Source organism: Phymastichus coffea, unplaced genomic scaffold, assembly GCF_024137745.1.
Source record: "Phymastichus coffea isolate CEN01 unplaced genomic scaffold, Cenicafe_Pcof_1.1 PCOF00230, whole genome shotgun sequence".
Classification (NCBI taxonomy): Eukaryota; Metazoa; Arthropoda; class Insecta; order Hymenoptera; family Eulophidae; genus Phymastichus; species Phymastichus coffea.
The window spans coordinates 62,261-82,031 of record NW_026707041.1 but is presented as its reverse complement, the minus strand read 5'-3'; the positions used below and the strand labels follow the sequence as shown (position 1 = coordinate 82,031).

General features: G+C 31.8%; 1 protein-coding gene across 1 annotated transcript in view; it reads right to left on the bottom strand.

Annotated features, from left to right (window-relative positions):
- LOC131674317 (mitochondrial import receptor subunit TOM20 homolog) overlaps positions 1-18,893 on the bottom strand; it is a 77,780-nt gene extending 58,887 nt beyond the window's left edge. Inside the window, exon 1 of the mRNA XM_058952915.1 lies at positions 18,762-18,893. Within this exon, the coding sequence (XP_058808898.1) occupies positions 18,762-18,882 (121 nt within the window). The 5' untranslated portion in view covers positions 18,883-18,893. The remainder of the gene's footprint in view (positions 1-18,761) is intronic.
- Positions 18,894-19,771: the final 878 nt, after the last annotated feature.

The following is a 19,771-nucleotide window of genomic DNA, read 5'->3' as shown; positions in this document are numbered from 1 at the left end:
ATACTAAAATCAGTTAATGTTGATAAAATCGTGAATCTAACTATTAAACCTTTGCTGGATTTTTTAGAACTAGTCTTTTTCCCTACAATAGAATAAATTCTCCATCTTGTGGAATATGATAAAGTGTGTATTTCACAAACAGTCTTTTTCAAGATAAAGCATTTCACTTTTTTCTTCGGCTGCCTCTTCAATAGTCCTTGTCAAGATAATTGGCGAGCTTCTACTTTCGCGGACTATTTATTCAAGAATAATATTTATCAGATTCAGTTTCTAAAAGAAGTTCCATAAAACTGCCAAAATTATACCGAAACGTACGTTGGCTGAAAATACCAATGTTGATAGTAGTATTGATGAAAACAATGATCATAGTGATGAATATGAATATGATCAGGAAGTTGTATGGGTACCCGACGGTGATAACAGTAATGTAGAATGTCTTGATAGCGAGGGAGAAGTTGATGTAACTTTTACGTTCACTGAAGCAGTAGCCTTATCTTATGAAGAACTGTATTAAAATTTCTCCGCGAACAAGATAAAGTTAGAAGGTTCATATAAATATGAATGGTTAGATCAAGAAAGACCATGCAATATTAAACTTGAATCAGAAATATATATTTTCGAAGCAATATAACAATTTACTGCGAAAAAATCTCGAGAATTATTTGAAATATATCTTTGTGATAAAACGAAAGATAACATTATTGAAGTGATTACTGAAAATGAATTTGAAGTAGATTCAGTTCATTTTAAAAAATTTTTTAGATATTATCCTTTTTTACTATTTCCAATATTCGTAAGAGCTATAAAGATTACTGGTCGACTGATAATTAGTGGCATTCTAGTATTGTTTCAAAAATGATGAGTAGAAATGTGTTTGAAAAAATTAAGGTTAATTTGAAAACTTGGAAAAAACCAGATAAGGCTCATAATGACAAAGTTTGAAAAGTTTGTGTAATTTTAAACATTTTTAGAGAAAATGTAAAACTGTTACAAATTTGTTATCTTCTTTATGAATAGATGAAATAATGATTAAATTTTTTGGTCGCACGCTTCTAAAATAATTCATCAAAGACAAACCAATACGTTTTGGAATAAAATTAGGGGCCCTTTGCAATTTTAAAGGATTTATTTTAGAAATTATTTTCAAAGCTTTTATCCATTGGTACATCAAATTTACGTATTCAACTTTTCCGAAATAATTCACTAGTGGAACCGATTTGCTGTTAGTATAGGAAAAGCATAAAAGCTCAGCTCGCTGTCAATGGATGCTCGAGCATTGCAACCTTTCACGCAGCAGAAAAAATGAGATCTCTTTTTTAGATTTTGCATGCTGTGATTTTACGTTAAATATGCAATAACTCGAGTCAACAATACAAGTACAAAATTGAGTCAAACTATAATAAAAAATAGAAGTTCCATGATATGCCTATATTAATACATCAAAATAAGAGCAGAAGAGCCTAATAACTCGGCTTACAGATTCCACCGACAAGAGCATTGATGCGAACTTTTCGGATCTCAATAGTCACTCAATATTTAGAGAGGACTGCAAAGTTGGCCCCCGGGTTTTCAAGGGAAATTGTAAGCGAAAAAGGAAAAACGGCATTAATTGTCTTAATTATCCCTGATATCGCTAGTAATTTTCCATTTACGATTACTTAACGGAAAACGGGTGAAAATTGCGTTTTTCCGCTAACCTATCCAAGGGCTATTTTCTCCGATTCTTGTTGTTAAATAATTGCAATCTATAGCTTAAAATTAAGTTTTCAATTTTCCTCGTCATACCCCGTATTCGCCTTCGCGACAAATATTACTGATTTTAAATAAACATTGATATAAATGATGTCTGGAGTGGCGGGAAAATGTTATTAATCCAAATTTCAACGTTCCATTCCAACCAAGCCTAGCTGTTGGCGCGCAGAGTAGGCTGCTTTCAAACCAAAAGTGTATTGAATCAACAGTAGCACTGTCATCCGCAGTTCGTATGTAGAACAGTTACAGCAGGGAGTCTAAGTTAAGTATTGTTTATTCTCTTGTGCCGCTAATATAAAATGAGTAAACAAATTTATGTTATGTGATTATTGTGTACGACATGGTGCTGTGTTTGTTAGGGCCAGGGACGAGTGTACACGCGTAGAGGTTATATTGAATTATTTTACAAGTATGAAAAATTGGAAGGTTGACTATAAACAAAAAAAATTATCGTAACAAGACTATTAAGTCAAAAAATTTTCCATATTTAGCATGTATATCACACTATCACTTACATACCAGTAATGTTGAAAATAAAGAATGACATGTCAAAAAATGAAATAAAAATAAAAAATGAAATGGATATAAAAAATGACGTCATTCATTATTCTCAACATCTATCTGTACATAAACAAATAAAGATGAAAATTATTTCTAGATGGAATTCACAACTCTTCACCGAAAAGGTGACTTAATAAATAAAAGCTCAACGAATAAATGTCAATGTAGTGAAATTTGAGGATATTTCTTTAAAATGAATGTAAATGTACAACAAAACTTGTGAGTAAGAAGAAAATTAATTATGAGAAAAAATCATCAATTTAATTATTAATGCATTTAATAAAATATTATTTTGCAGGTTGTTTTCATTTTTTGTATTTATAAAACTAATAATTGTAACAAACAATATCTGAGAAATTTTTTAGCAAAGAATATTGGCTTCAGTATTGTTTGAGTTAACCGATCAAAGTTCCATACGTATGATATTGTACGTAGATAAATAAGGCAGGTTTGAGCTGTTCGTTTGTATTTTGGGAATAATTTATTATTTTCTCACATCTATTATCTCGCTTCTCCCACTGTCCATTAGTAAACCTAATGTACAAGTAATAATGCACTAACCCTTGCTCGACATGCTCATCTTTAGCTTGGCTTTTATTCTTACAGGTTTTGATTTTCATTGGTGGTGGTAAAAATGCTACAATTCCTGTTAAAATATACTTTTCCTTGTTGAATTTTAACGTTGATGGAATTTTACTCAAAGTGGCCAAAGCTTTTCCGTGCATGATATAAGATGCCTCAACTTGAACACAAAACCACTCTTTGATTTTGTAAGTTACGAGGTCTGTCCGGAAAGTGTCGGGCCTACGTTTATAGTGTTCGAGTAACCTCTACCAGACAGAAACGACAACAGTAAAGCCTCACGAATCTATTGGTTACTTACTGACACCTGCCGGACGTATAGTTCATGCGCAACGTGTCTTTGTTTACAGTGCCTTTTTCGCGTTCGTCGGATTTTGATATTGTCAAAAATGACTGAAAAACAAGATCAACGAATTTGCATCAAATTTTGTTTTCAACTCGGAAAAACGAGTTCAGAAACTATTAAAATGATGCAAAAGGCCTTTGGAAGCGAGTGTATGAGCAAAACACGAATAAAAGAGTGGTATAAACGGTTCAAGGATGGTCGCACTTCTGTCGATAGTGCTTCTCGTTCCGGCCGACCTTCGACGACAAAAACCGAAGATAATATTGAGCGGGTGCGACTTGCAATCGAACAAGATCGTCGTACGACTGTGCGAGAACTAGAAAAGGACCTTGGGATACCAAAAACTATCATTTCAGAAATTTTAACCGAAAATTTAGGAATGAAACGCGTGTGTGCGAAATTCATCCCAAAATTGCTCATAGCAGAGCAGAAGAACATTCGCTTAGAAATCGCTCTGGACAATCTGTAAATTAAATTTTTAATTAAATTTTAATTAAACTATAATGTAAAAATACATAACTAATATTGCAGTAAATTAAATTTCATATCACGTTACCTTCTTCCTCAGGATCACGAAACTCATCAAAAACTCGTGTTGCGTTTTCTACTAAGACTTTCCAATTCTCTTGTAAATTATATCGTTTATTCGATATCATTTCTAGATTTCTAACATTTTTCTGTGGTTTTAAATTAAGAGTAGGTCTATTTTGCTTAAGGACTTCTTGTTTAAAAATGATTAATTTCATTAAAAACTTTGAAATTTCAATGCTGGAACTATGTTTAATTTTTGCAAAACTGTTAAAGTCAGTGTAAAATTTTGTAGTTGGCTCGGCAGAAATACTTTTAGAATATAAAATATCACTCCAGAAAACAAATTCTAAGCATACAATTTTCAGATTTTCGGTGATAGTGTGATTGATATAGTGACTTTTCAGAGTATCGTCATGAGCTACTGCCTTAATCCAATCTTTTTAGCCTCTTGCAATAATTCATCAATCAACATGAAAATAGGACCGTTTGGATTGATTTCTTCATGGTAAAATTCATCAAGTATTTCATCACTATTTTCCATAAAGTAAATTGGTAATTCAAGTTTATCAATATTCAATTTCAATGAATTGATAGCTTCTTCGTTAATTGACGTAATTGATTCAGTTCCTGCCGTTACAAAAATGTCTTTTAACCATTCTTCGAAATCTTTTAGATTACTTGTGATGTTCGTATCACTTATAAATAATAATAATTCGAACTCTCGTATCTAGCTAATGGGTAAGAATTTGTTTCTAATAATTTTACTCTACTTGTCGATAAATAAATAATTGAACTGTACTCTAATAATAATAAACAAATCAAATATATATAAATAAGTATAATGTTTCAGGGAAAGTCAGACGATGCCCTAGTTTCTTATGGTGCGAATTGTCCCATAAGCAGAGCTAAAGTCTTTCTTGGATAGGATATAATTCGGCCCAAGTTTCTTATAGCGCGAAATGTTCTATAAGTCAAGCTCGAATTATAAGAAAGGAACAGTCTTGCTCAGTTAATCACAATGAGAGAAAGAACTTAGGTATCAACCAAGTTTATTCAGACTCATGCGCTCACCTTGCAAGGCTAGAAGTGAATACTAGCCTGTGCAAAGGTGGGCATATTTATACGCAGATTTTCCCGCTTATTTTTGCAGGAGAGATGTCATCGAACATTCGAGAGACATTCGCGAATTTTGAGAAATGAGTTTTCTTAATTTACAAGTGAATAACCATTAATAGTAAGCTTTTAACACATGTAAACTTTACAGAATTTGTTATTTGTTGATTTTATACAATATACAATTATCGCAAATAGTGTCGTCAAAAGTTATTAACTAATAAAGTTAATTAGCGTGATATTAAAATATTTACAATAGAAAATTATTAAATTATTATATAACTTTATAGTTGATTAATTTCGGAAGTATTTTCTAAAAATAAATATTTCAATTAGTTTATAACATTTAAATTATAACTAATTTTTTATATTTGTAACGGTTTTTTCTAATCTTATAATGCAATTATTAGATTAATTATCTAAGATTCCTAAATCATAAAGTTATCATTATTAAGTATAAAATTAATACTTTCGTTTTATATACAGCTTATTGTTTAAATAAATTATTAATTGTTTATTTACTAATAACAGTTATTATTCAGCTGTTATTAATGAAACCAATTCTTACTCATGTTCTATACTTATTCATTTTGCATATGGATTATTTACATTTTTCTAATAATTCATATTGTTAGCGTAATAAATAAATCAACTTTGCATATTGAAATTCATTATTATTTAATAATTAAATGCTATTTGTGTTATTATATTCTGAATCTACTTACTAAAATCTATATAATAAATACTTTGTTATATTAAAATTATCTCTAATTAACAAATTTTTCTTAATAACAAAAATCACTATATCTATATCTATTACTTTGTGATGTCACGCTATTTATTTTGATTATGAAATGAATACAATCGAGTAAACAGTGAGGTAGCGCCGCTTAATGTATTGATTTGAATAAACAGATAGATGCGTTAGACTGGTTGCAGTGATTCAGTGATATAATAAGTTAGCTCATAGATAGAACCGTTCATACTACATTTACTAAGAAGTATAATTGATTTAGCGTAAAAATTTCGTTGATCTTCAGATTTAAAACAATTTGTTGCGACAAAGAAACATACGTATAAAGACACATCGATTTTTATACATGTTTTAAGATTTTGCGGTATATCTTGGCCATCATTCAAAGTGTTTAAGCACATATTAATATACTCTGCACAAGTTTTGTTATATAAAGCTTTACATAACCCTTCTTTGAAGTAATTACATCTATTTACAAATATTACTCTTGGAAAGCAAATAATTTTCATGTCATATTTCATAAAGTAGCTAAAGGTATTGCATCACTTCCAATGATTGAAAATATTGACAACTCACTAATACAGTCACAAACATATTTTTTGCTTCCATCAATAGTGATTTCTATATTATGAAAGTAGTGTGTTCCATTAGTCAAAACAAAAATTAGGTCTAATTCACAACTTGATTTTCACGCATCAAGTTCCTCTGGGGAAAAATGATATACATAAAATCTATGAATATTAATATCTATTATGGTCATTGCATAGTTTGCGTCTCTTTTTAAATTATGCAATTTTTTCAGTTTATTGTCAATACTTTGAGATGTGTCATATGAGCCCCATCTTTCTTCGTCAAGTGAAATCGGAGCTTTTTCGACATAACCTCCACGCATGTGTGCTTTCAATTTACTTTCTGGTTTATTCCAATCATCATATACTTTTTTATAAATCGTAGATGCAGTTAATTTATTTATAATTACTGGATGTTTTGTAATAACATGCCAAACTTGATTTGTGAGGGGAAATACTGTGTTGTTTGCGTTATTATATCGCGACTACGTAGCCGTGACGTATAGTTTTAGAGTATGTATGATCATTCATTTATTAATAATTATTATAGCGACAGGAAGTTACCTGGGTTATTATTTCGAGTTAAATTGGCTGCTTAGCTCTATCTCGATGAAGTATATGTGAGGTCGGTCGGTAATGATGCACGAACACTCGATTTAAGTAATTATTTATTTATTCAAGAACAGAAATGATTTCTCAAAATAAATAAAACAATAAATAAAATGTACGTTATTTGGCCGTCGCGCGTCGCGAATCAGCTCGTAAGAACTTTAATAACTTTTAATGCTATTGAGTAGTCACGCGTCGCGAATCAACTGCCGAAAAGTCGAGTCTCTGTTGGACATTGACTTTTCGGTTCGTATTAATGTGTTGAGTAATCAGAAAATCAAAATGTCGGGCGCCCCAAATTTTCGGACTACTCATCTTTTAATTTCGCAGAGTTTGTATTTCGTAAAAATGCCGTTCGTCGTTTATACATTATTTCGTTTTCAATCGATTGCTGATGAAATCAAAATGAAGAAATATTTACGTCTCAGGACGTAACAGCGTTGTTGATCACTTCATGTTCATGCATAATACTGAAGAATTTGTCCTCTTCTATTGCAGCTTTTCTTCCTGGTTTTTTGCCAGTACTAGAAGTACCTTTTTTCTTCGTCATTTCTTTTATTATCTAATAAAACTTGTTGTTATTTTATTTAAAGTAAGAAGTACGAGGGTGATCCGATCAGTACTTAACCTCACCGCCCGACGGCGCCACTCTCGCAAAAGAAATATTCTATCACGTAGTACAACCTTCTCGATGGTTACTGTCAAGATTTCAGCCAGATCGGAGTTGTAGTTTATTTTTGAGAGCGTGTGAAAGCAAGTGTGTCCGTTGATTTTTGAAAAATGGAAAAAGAGCAGTATCGGTCGGTGATTCGATTCTTGTTTTTGGAAGGGAAATCGCGCAGCGAAATCAAAAAGCGCTTGGATGCTGTGTACGGTGACTCTTCTCCTTCGATGGCGACCGTCAAAAATTGGTTTTTACGAGTTTCAACGTGGTCGCAAGTCGATTTTTGAAGAGCCACGTCCAGGTGCTCCGAAAACGGCTACCACGGAGGATAACGTGACAAAAATTCACGATCTCGTATTGGCAGATCGACGATTGAAGGTGCGCGATTGTTTAAGCGCAATCCGAAGGAGTTTCTGCGTCGTTTCGTGACAGTCGACGAAACATGGATCCACTGGTATACACCAGAGACCAAGGAACAGTCGAAACAGTGGACTTTACCCGGCGAAAGTGCTCCAACGGCTCCGAGAAGGCGAAGACTGCCCCATCGGCCGGAAAGGTGATGGCTACCGTTTTCTGGGATTCACAAGGTGTGATCTACATCGACTACCTGGAGAGGGGCAAAACGGTCACAAGGCTGTACTATGCCGAATTATTGGGTCGATTCGACGTCGAATTGCAGAAAAAACTGCCCCATTTGGCGAAGAAAAAAGTGCTCTTCCACCATGACAACGCACCGGCTCACATCTCCGACGTCACCATGGCTAAATTGGTCGAATTAGGCTACGAACTGCTGCCCCATCCACCGTATTCTCCAGATTTAGCCTCGTGCGACTTCTTTTTGTTTCCAAACTTGAAAAAGTCACTCGCCGGGCAAAAATTTGAGTCGAATGAGGAGGTAATCGCTGCCACGGAAGCCTACTTTTCAGACCTCGAGGAAACGTATTTTTCAGACGGGTTAAAGAAGTTGGAGCATCGCTGGGCCAAGTGTATCAAACTAAAAGGAGACTATGATGAAAAATAAAACGCCACTTTTCCAAAATTTTCGTTTTTCTTTTGTAGGCTAAGTACTTATCGGACCACCCTCGTAACTTTCAAATGGGTGGTCTTACGTTGGTAGTAGAGTACTTCTGCTTCATACGTTATTCAATTAGCGATCTTTTCGATCTAACCACATTTAATGAGCTTATATTGGTACAATATAAAGTATTTTTGTACATAAAAATAATAACAGATTTTATAATTTTTTTTACAGAAAATGTAAAATGAAGGAAGAAGTATGATGCGAAAAAGGAATCCGGGAAAACCTCCATCCGTTGCAGACGATGACATCGTTAAAAATATAGAATTTTTCAATTTGGTTGACGAGGGTGGAGAGATTTTGCCACTGTCAAGAAATTGTAACAGATTTTCCAATTGACTACCAAAAGTTAAAAATAACTATGTACAAGAAAAATACGAAAAAGTTGATCAATCAACAAATAAGACAGGGATATCTGATTTTTGGGCGGACTCAAAAGGAAAGTTGCTCCCCCTTTTGAACTTCAATATTCAATATTTCTAAATCTAATAGCATTCAATTGAAACCAATCAAAGTAATTTATAAAGACGGACGGACTTATGAAAAATTGCAAAGACCATGGACTGAAATTATTTCTACAGAAGTTTGGAAAAAAGAAAAAATTACACGTGCATAGAGTTTCAAAAGAAACAAAATATCAAGTGACTCTAGTTCAAAATATTTGTCTATTGAGGCTAATTGCACTGACGAGAAATGTGGAGTTCCTTTTACCGGTATCTGTTTTCAAAAACCCGATTTTAATAACGAGTTTGTCATTGACATTTTTACGTATGACGTAAGAGATATTTCTCATACTAAAAAACTACAGTGCCGCGGTGAAGCTCGGAAAATAACGATAAAAAAGTAGCAAATAGAAAGCCTGGTGCTATAGTTGTAGATCAAAGCGCATTATTGATGCAATGTGGAGATCTCACGTCTGCTCTACGTGTAAGTACATACGGCAAAATGCTTCAAGATGGGAGAGTTGCAAATGTCTAGCTTAATGATTGACATTATCAAATCTATAATGACAAAAGTATCTTTAGAAACTTTTATTCGTAGTTTTTCGATGAGCAAATTTCATGTATTCTATTGGAGTGATGATCAGCTTTTATTGTGGAAGACGGCTTTTGCCTGTAATTATACGAATGTATCGATAGACGCCTCGAGCCGATTTGTAAAAAAAGTTATTTACAAAGGTTTGGAAAGTCATCACATCTTCTTATACGTCATAGTATTTCGTATAGATAGACAAATAGTTCCATTAGCACAGATGGTTTCTGCGCGACAAGATTCTTTCTTCATCGGGAAATGGTTGGAACAAAGGCTGTCTTGCGATATACCAATTCCGAAACAAGTAACTACTAACAATTCTGCAGCATTGCAGTATGGAATATGCAAGGCTTTTAATAAAATGACTAACAAAGAATATACTTTAACAAATCTCAAAATCTTACTAGGACTAAATGAAATTCTGCCATTATGTCTATTAAGAATGGATATAGCACATGTGATGCATGCTTGTAGTCGATGGAAATGTTTTGATAACATATTGCCGATTGTCAAGGACCTGCATTTAAAAGCTATCGGATTTATGAGTACATTGAAGGATTTGAACTTATTTATTCAATTACTAACAGCATTGTTTATTATCAGTGAGAGTCAATTTATCATTACTAAAGTATCAAAATATAAAACATGAGTTATTGATAAGTTGGAAACGCATAACCTTGAACAGTTTGGTAATTGTTGCACAACTGAAGAAGAATGCCAAGATCAACAGTCACTTGGAGGCATATTTAATTATGAAACCGAGAACGAAACTTGTCTTGAAGAAATTTCACCGGATGTAAATGCATTTATAAAATGTATTTACGACAAGGCAATAACAAACATTGCAGTATGTGGTTCTGATAACTGTTACCAATGTCTAGGTTTTTCAAAAAATATGATAAACTTATGCAACCATTTCACATTGTGGACTGCTGTTATGGTACCCTTTTACGATTCGGCTGATGTAGTTGCTACTTCGACTGGGTCTGAAAATTATTTAAAATTTTTACGTCAAGTACGTCACTTTCAGAGCCTCAAAGTATTGTTTATTTTCTTAATGAACACATGAAATCTATTATTGGAAGGAAAAATCTGACACAAGCATTCTTAATGGAACTGATTTTGCAGCTAGCACAAAATCAAGAAGATACAATTGACACATCAGATTTGGTTCCAAGCTCAAAAAATGAAGATAAGTTAATCTTATCAAGCTCTTTGCAATCTACTAAAGCTATGAAAGCATTGCAACGAGGAGTACATGTTCGTCCCGAGACAAATCTGAGCTTGATTCATAAAATTTTAGAAAATAATCCGAATGTATATAAATTGCAATAAAAGGACACTGTTGAAAATGCTTCCTTATCTGGTGCAATAGTAATCAATGGAATGAAAATGTTTTTAAGAAGTACTGCAACCTTCGACTTTATTTTTGAACTATTTATTCATGCATATAACGTATGTGCTGATTTCAGGGAATACTTATTCAATGTTAAAAAGAATGTTTAAAATTTTTTTTTTAATACAGTTTATGACTTTTGCACCGATAATAAGACAGGTTTTGCTCTGAAAAGAGCTAAGATACTTTACAACATTGGTGATCGGCGAGGCGATGTTATCAAATGCTCTGAAAATTTTGACGAATTGATTGTTAAGCAGTTGTACAATGTTTTGAACTTTTATATTAATCGAGAGTGTGATATTTGTAGATTTTCAAAAGTTCAAGCTGCATTTTCAGTGAACTGTGTTGATTTGCAACACAAAATCGTTTACCAAGACTTAGCTTTATTAGAAGACATTACTTGCCCAAATTGCCAGAATACAATTAATCAAACAAATAAAATTGAAGGGTTCTTCATACTGACATTTCCAAAGCAAACACTAGCCATAGAAAAATTGGATAGTCCCGTGACTATAGATCAAAAAGAGTATATTTTAATTGGTGCAATTGGCAAATTATAAAATAAGGGCAATTTTATTGTATTTTGCAGACATGTTAAAAACAATTGGTCCAAAAATGACAGCATTGATAAAAAATATAAGAGACATACGTTAAATACAAAAGTAAATGTTAGTTTTTTATTCTACGTACAGTTAAATCAGTTAATTGATATGTTGATTTAACCCTTTTCCTCCCAAATAACACAAATTTTTTCTTAACTTTCATCCTCATATCTTTTAATGAAAAAATCGTATGAAAAATTTATCAAGCATCACATCTTATAGATTTTGACCTCCTCTTTCGAATGCCGTTGACAAAATTTACCTAAATTGTAAGCCGGAAACGTTATAGGCCGGTTTTCCGGAAAATTCACAAATTTTACGCGTTTTTTTTTCTAAAAAAAGTATATTTTGAAATGGAAAAAGTTTGCACACACCATTGGAAACACTGTTATCGGTGCTATAGATGTCTTTTCTTTCAAATGCCGTTGGATTTTTTCCGAAATTCGTAATGGCGAACACAAAATGACGTTCGAAAGGAAAAATTTTTTTTTTAATCTTGACGAATTTTTTCCTCCAAAACTATCAAGTTTAGTGAAAAATTTCTAAGAACAAAAATGTCTTAAAATTAGTCAAGAAATACTCTCAAATTTTTTCAGATTTTTTTACAGCGAATTTGGAAATTTCGATTTTCCGATTTTCCACGAATTCGAAAATTAACTCGGAAAATTCTGAAAAAAATTGAGAGTACTCCTTGGTAAATTTTAAGACTCTTTTGTTATTATGAATTTTTTTATTGAGTCAATAGTTTTTGAGTAAAAAATTAATCAATTTTATTCCTAGTATACATTTTTTTCAAATTGGTTTCACAAAATTTAAATAATTTCAAGTCTAACAATTATTTTTTTTTGCTACCCTCGCTAAAAGTCGATTTTCCTGATCGCGACGCGATAGGACTTTAGGCGAGAGAGTTAATTTTCGAATTCGTGGAAAATCGGAAAATCGAAATTTTCAAATTCGCTGTAAAAAAATCTGAAAAAATTTGAGAGTATTTCTTGACTAATTTTAAGACATTTTTGTTCTTAGAAATTTTTCACTAAACTTGATAGTTTTGGAGGAAAAAATTCGTCAAGTTTAAAAAAAAAATTATTCTTTCGAACGCCATTTTGTGTTCGCCATTTTGAATTTCGGAAAAAATCCAATGGCATTTGAAAGAAAAGACATCTATAACACCGATAACAGTGTTTCCAATGGTGTGTGCAAACTTTTTCCATTTCAAAATATACTTTTTTTAGAAAAAAAAACGCGAAAAATTTGCGAATTTTCCGGAAAACCGGCCTATAACGTTTCCGGCTTACAATTTAGGTAAATTTTGTCAACAGCATTCGAAAGAGGAGGTCAAAATCTACAAGACGTGATGCTTGATAAATTTTTCATACGATTTTTTCATTAAAAGATATGAGGATGAAAGTTAAGAAAAAATTTGTGTTATTTGGGAGGAAAAGGGTTAAACTGAATTATTTTTCTACTGTCTGACCATTCAAAGCACAGTAAATAAGCTTGCACTTATAAGCATGTTCTTCTATGGACGTGATCACAGACGTATGAAACTGTTTAATTTCTAACTTGTATGGATATTCTTTTGTACGACCAGATTGAAATATTTAGAGTAGTTGAAACCTGTTGATTTATCTCGTGATTAGTTTTATTGAACAATGTTGTAACAAGTAGCGCGCAGAGATGAAGTTACAGTTAATCTCAATGTCCATCATATTTTGTAATCATAATTGATCTTTTATTTCTCTTTTGCGTCTTATACTTCAAACATTTAATAGGAAAGCATGCCCGCTAGTGTATTTATATTTTCATTCAAGTATTGATGAAGTTGAAATTTAATTGTACTTGTCTGCGTTTACTAACTTGAGTATCTAGAATATACGAAGTGTGATCAAAAAGTAAGGTGAATTTTTATTTTTCTCAAAAAATATTTATTTATTCATCAATTTTTATTTTATCTCCTTCAAAGTAATCCCCTTCGGATATAATGCACTTGTGCCAACGCTTTTTCCAATCCTCAAAGCATTTCAAAAAATCATTTTTTGTGATCTTGTTTAGTTCATCCTTCGATGTCGTCTTTATCTCCTCAATCGTGGCAAAACGCCGTCCTTTCATGGGCCTCTTCAGTTTTGGGAACAAGAAGAAGTCACAGGGGGCCAGATCTGGGGAATACGGTACCTGTGGCATTGTTACTGTGTTGGTTTTAGCCAAAAATTCGCGCACAAGCAACGATGTGTGAGCAGGGGCGTTATCATGGTGCAAAAGTCAATTTTTATTTTTCCACAAATTCGGACGTTTCTGGCGGATTGCTTCGCGCAAATTGCGCATAACTTGCAGGTAATATTCCTTATTTACTGTTCTACCCTGTGGCAAGAACTCATGATGCACCACGCCCCTGCAGTCAAAGAAAACTGTAAGCAAAACCTTTACATTTGATCGAACTTGGCGTGCTTTTTTTGGTCTTGGTGATCCAGAATGCCTCCACTGGGACGATTGAGTCTTAGTCTCGACGTCATAACCGTATACCCATGTTTCGTCACCTGTTATAACCCTGTTGAGTAAATCTGGATCATCGTTGACGTCATTCAGTAGCTCTTCGGCGATGCTCATGCGACGTTTCTTTTGGTCGAAATTGAGCAATTTCGGAACAAACTTCGCTGACACACGTCTCATGTCTAAAACACTCGTCAAAATTAATTGGCACGAACCAAATGAGATGCCAATATCATCAGCAATTTCTCTAATGGTAATTCGACGATTTCCCAGCACTATTTTCTTCACTTCTTCAACATTCTCATCAGTTGTTGATGTGCTGGGGCGTCCAGAACGAGGTTCGTCGTCGGTGTCTTCTCGGCCTTCTTGGAAGAGTTTATACCACTTGTAAACATTTTTTTGGCTTAAAGTAGACTCACCGTATGCCACTTTCAGCATTTCAAGTGTTTTGGAACATTTGATTCCATTTTTCACACAAAATTTAATGCAAACTCTTTGATCCATGTTTTTAGACAGCAGCAAATCGTGGAGCACGCAAAACTTGATGCCTCTCACAAACAAACCAAACATACTACAAAGCTAAAATTTGGAACGTATGTTCTAGACGAGTGTACCGACATAACCAAATAAAAAAGTCGAAGATCGAACGGACGTAGCCCACTTTTAAAATTTCAAAATTCACCTTACTTTTTGATCACACCTCGTAAGTGAAATTAGTTTTACCATTCAATGTTTTTTGAAAAACGTTAATAATAAATATGCGAGTGTAAATAAATAACGCTTAAAAACGAAAATTTCATGTAAAGCTTGTTTACAGTTTTTATTTGATCTAATAATACTGTTGAAAATATAGTTATAAATAAAAAGTTCAGCGTTTTTGTTGATTATAAAAACTTACATTCTTGAATATAGTATTAGTATTTAATATTTATTTTTATAGAGAAAATAACGAGAAGTCCTCGTGATTTCAACAATTTTCCAATCTGTTCTTACGACGAAAGTTACCAATATTGAATACTAGATCATCAGTATAGACTACCAATAAAGATAAATGTATTATGAGTTGTACGCAATAGGAACTCAAGCATATCTGATGGTATAATGTTTTGAAAAATTTTTGTTTTAATATATGTCTTAAAGGCCCAACTATTTCATAAATTTTCTTTGACATTTTTCAACGATTAAAGAGAGAACTAAAGTAATTCAACGTTGAAAATAATTCTCGAGGCTTTGATAGGTACATACATACGTATCAAACACTGATTTAGATAATGGACTATTTGCACGGCACATCGCTGCAGTAAATCTCAACATTATTTGACTCGTAAATCATATTAAACAATCTGGAAAACAAATGCTTTTGAAGTGAAAATCTATGGATTTTTCTCCCAAGGATACAACCAAATATTATTTTTTTAATAGTAACGACTGATTCTAAATATAATTTTCTAAAAAGTATACTTACAAGCATATTTTTTGATATGTCACTCTTTATTTTCAACATTACTGGTATATAAGTGATAGTGAAATATAGATGCTGAAAAAAGAAATTTTTTAACAAAAACAGTACCACACCGTACACAATAATTACATAACACAAATTTGTTTACTCATTTTATATTAGCGGCACAAGAGAATAAACAATACTTAACTTAGACTCCCTTCTGTAACTGTTCTACATACGAACTGCGGATGACAGTGCTACTGTTGATTCAATACACTTTTGGTTTGAAAGCAGCCTACTCTGCGCGCCAACAGCTGGGCTTGGTTGGAATGGAACGTTGAAATTTGGACTAATAACATTTTCCCGCCACTCCAGACATCATTTATATCAATGTTTATTTAAAATTAGTAATATTTATCGCGAAGGCGAATAAGGGTGTGGCTGTAAGAAGTAGGAAGTAGTGCATGCACGTCGGAGCGCATGCGTAATTGGACGTGAGATGTGTCTCAGGAAAAGATTTGGTGCGGTGTGAGGTAGCCAGGCTCACACTCGGCGGTCGGTAAGGAAGAGAGCGTTTCGTCCCGATGCTACCGGCTGGACTCGTCAGTGAGGCTTTACGGCCGGTAACATCTGCCTCATACGCTCGAAGTGCGTGAGTCGCTATGCAGACTTATATATTCAACGAGCGTATGTCTTGCCGCTCGTGGCTGACCGATGCCATCTCGATGGGGATGGTCGAACCGTGGGAACGCCACAAGGGGATGACGAGAGAAATTGAAAACTTAATTTTAAGCCATAGATTGGAATTATTTAACAACAAGAATCGGAGAAAACAGCCATTGGATAGGTTAGCGGAAAAGGGCAATTTCACCCGTTTTCTGTTGAGTAATCGAAAATGGGAAATTACTAGCGATATCAGGGATAATTAAGGCAATTAATGCCGATCTTCCTTTTTCGCTAACAATTTCCCTTGAAAACCCGGGGGCCAACTTCGCAGTTCTTATTTAGAGTTCAAAAAAATTGAAGGATATCTAAGGTAGCTTATAATTTAAAAAATGCGGAATAACTGTAGTATACGTGAACCATAATTTATTGATATAAAATAGTTTTTGCCTAATTGTAAATTTGTTTCATGAATTCATTGCCCACATACACTTAAATTAAAGAATAATGTAAAATTTATAATACGACGTAAACACTAATATTTTTAATGTAATGGAATCCACAATATATATTTATAGGTTATGTTAACATACGACATCCCTTTAAACAGAAGAAAGATATAGACAAAAATCACAAATTTACGTGAAAAGCTTGTAACAAAGCGATCTATAAACAATATTCTAACCCTTCTGACCAATATGCTATTGTACTGCATATTAAAAAACTATACAAAAAAAATCTAAAATGCTTTTTTTAGCTTTATTTTTTACACTATTATGCCATCTAAATACAGATTCACTTGAACTTCAGGCTGGTAGGATATTGTGACAGCAACATACTGACACTGTATTATCTAGTTCTATTGAAAGTAAAAATTCAAAAAATCACTGAATCGATAAATGCACATAATCAATTAACCATATATTGTCCAAATATCTAGATTTAATACATTTTGGATAAAATTAAAGTTTAGCCTTATTTAGTGTCTGTAATATGTTAAATAATTTTTTTTATTGCAATCATATGAAGAGAAACTTATTTAACTAGCATTAAACTGAAAAGGACAAAACATAAGTGCATACAACCTAAATTTTTTTATTTTAACAAGATATGTTACATCTCACAATAACAAAAGTTATCAAAAACTAATATAAATTATTAAAACTTTTAATGTTTAAGTAATACCTGGTTAATTTATTTGCTGGAATTTTTATTCCTGATATTCATTATATATTTAATTTATACAAAATATCTAAGTCAAAATAGTATTTAAGCCATTTTTTAAGATAAATTGGACTATTTGTTAAAGTCAAGAAACAATTTGCAAGAAATAATATGATTGAAATATATATTAAAATTTCAAAATGATTAAGGAATAAAATATAATATTCGTTAATTACCAAATAAGGGTCAGTTTTTTCAATCATTGAAAAAAAAAAGTTAATAATATTTTAACATATTACCACAGGTTGGTGGGCAATGTTTAGCTTAAATTATCACAATGGATGATACCATATCTACATATTCAATAAATAATTTCTTTAACTTCCAACTTCAAATAATTTGATTTATAATATTTTTTAACTGAAAGAAATAAAAAAAATTAGATCTAATTTTATATAAAAAATTTTTAATTTTATGAATTTTTTATTGTCTATAAATGAATTGTTTGCATTATTAGCTGGTATTTAATGTACAGGAAAATAAGGTTATAAGTACAATAAACATTATATAGTATAATGAAGAGAAGATTATGATTGAAATTTTCAATTTTATCTAAATAAAAATGAGCATAACTAGGAGAGGGCTGGAAATGAAAAATAACAAGGTACTCACTATTTTTGTGATTGATATAAATAAAATAAATTAAAAGGAAATATTATGTCATATAGAACTGTTTTCAATTTCTTGTATGGATTTAATAAAAGTGATAAAAAAATTAATTTTCGCAAATTTGTTCTACTAACTTCACTTTATTATCACTGTTTTATAATATAAAAAGTGGATTTGAAATTAAGAGCCAAAAAACATATGGATAAACAAGGTATAGAGTATTATTCATAAGAATTTAACGTAATATTAATATTAATTTATATTTTTCATCCCCATGATAATTTATTCAAATTAAGTAGTAAAATATTTAATTATATAACTAAACAGAAAATAGAAAATAAAAGGTTATTTAATGTTTTTCAGTAAAGAATTTATTTAGAAATAAGATATTTATCCAATTAATTTTCTGTGATGTTAGTAAGAATATAATTTTTAAGTAGTTTCATGACTTACTCACGTTTTAATAACTTTTTAAAATGTTTCAATTCAACCTACTTATCAATATATGGTATATAATCTAGTTATAAAAATGTTACATCTAATCTAGTTAAAGACGTGTAATTATTCAAAAAACATTTTTTAATTTCATTACTTATTGATTGATCTAATTTGATACTAATACTATATTATCATGAAGATATTAAACGAAAAAAAGAAAAGATAAAAAGTATGAATTAATAATTAATTGTATCTATCAAAGTATTCAATTATAATACTAAATTTTATTTTATATTGCTCTTACGTTCACGTAATTTTTTTCGAAATTCTGGATCACTGCGTCGTTTTCGATCAAAATAGACACAATATCCAACAAATATACCAGCAACACCAACAGCGATACTGACAGTGGTTTTAGAAATCATAATTTTCACTTTTGTTTAATGAACAAATCACTTAAATCATCAATGTATTTAAAAATGTAATAATTTACTTTAACTTCTCTTTAAGCTGAAGAACTGCTACTTAATCCAAAAAGTCATGCCGGTTCAGTTCCGATAGTCCGACACCGATCAGCTGTGTAACTTTCTCGTTCCAACTTCCGTAATTTAAGCTAAATTGAAAACAATTGTTATAATTTATAGATTTTTATTTGCTTAATTCAAATATATAATCAGAATTGTTTGCTAAGGTACAATTTTTTCGAAAACAAATTTTAGATGGAACGGTATTTTGCTAGACTAGTCTAAAGAAAATAAGGCATTTTTTAAACTCAAAAAGCATCGTCGACTTATAGCAAACAAATCTTCCCAAAAATTAAAAAAATACGATTCGAAAGGATTTTCAATACTTGTTCTGAAAATAGAAACCCAAAATTCTGTTTTTCAACCGTTCATAAAATATTAATTTATAATAGGGTAGTTGCAAAAATCTTCGCAGCGAAATATTCTTTCGTATGTTTAAAATAACCATTTAAATGCTCGTAATTTTCTCGTTTCGTAACTACTTTCATTTTTGAATAACTATTTAGTAAACGAATAAAATAATGAATAAATTATCTCGTATAGTTCAATGTTCACCAAAGAAAAGACGACTATGCGCATGCGCAAAATTTGTCTGTCCTCCAAGTTTTTGTTCATATCGTGGTTCGGTTGTTTTAATGTTTGAATCACCAAAATATATAAATTTTGCTGTACCATGATAAAATTGATTGAAAAAAATTGGTCAATTCAAATTGTTAACTAATATCTCGTTGTGTAAAATAAAATATTTAAACTTTAAAAGTATAATTTAAGTACACAAGAAGATATACTT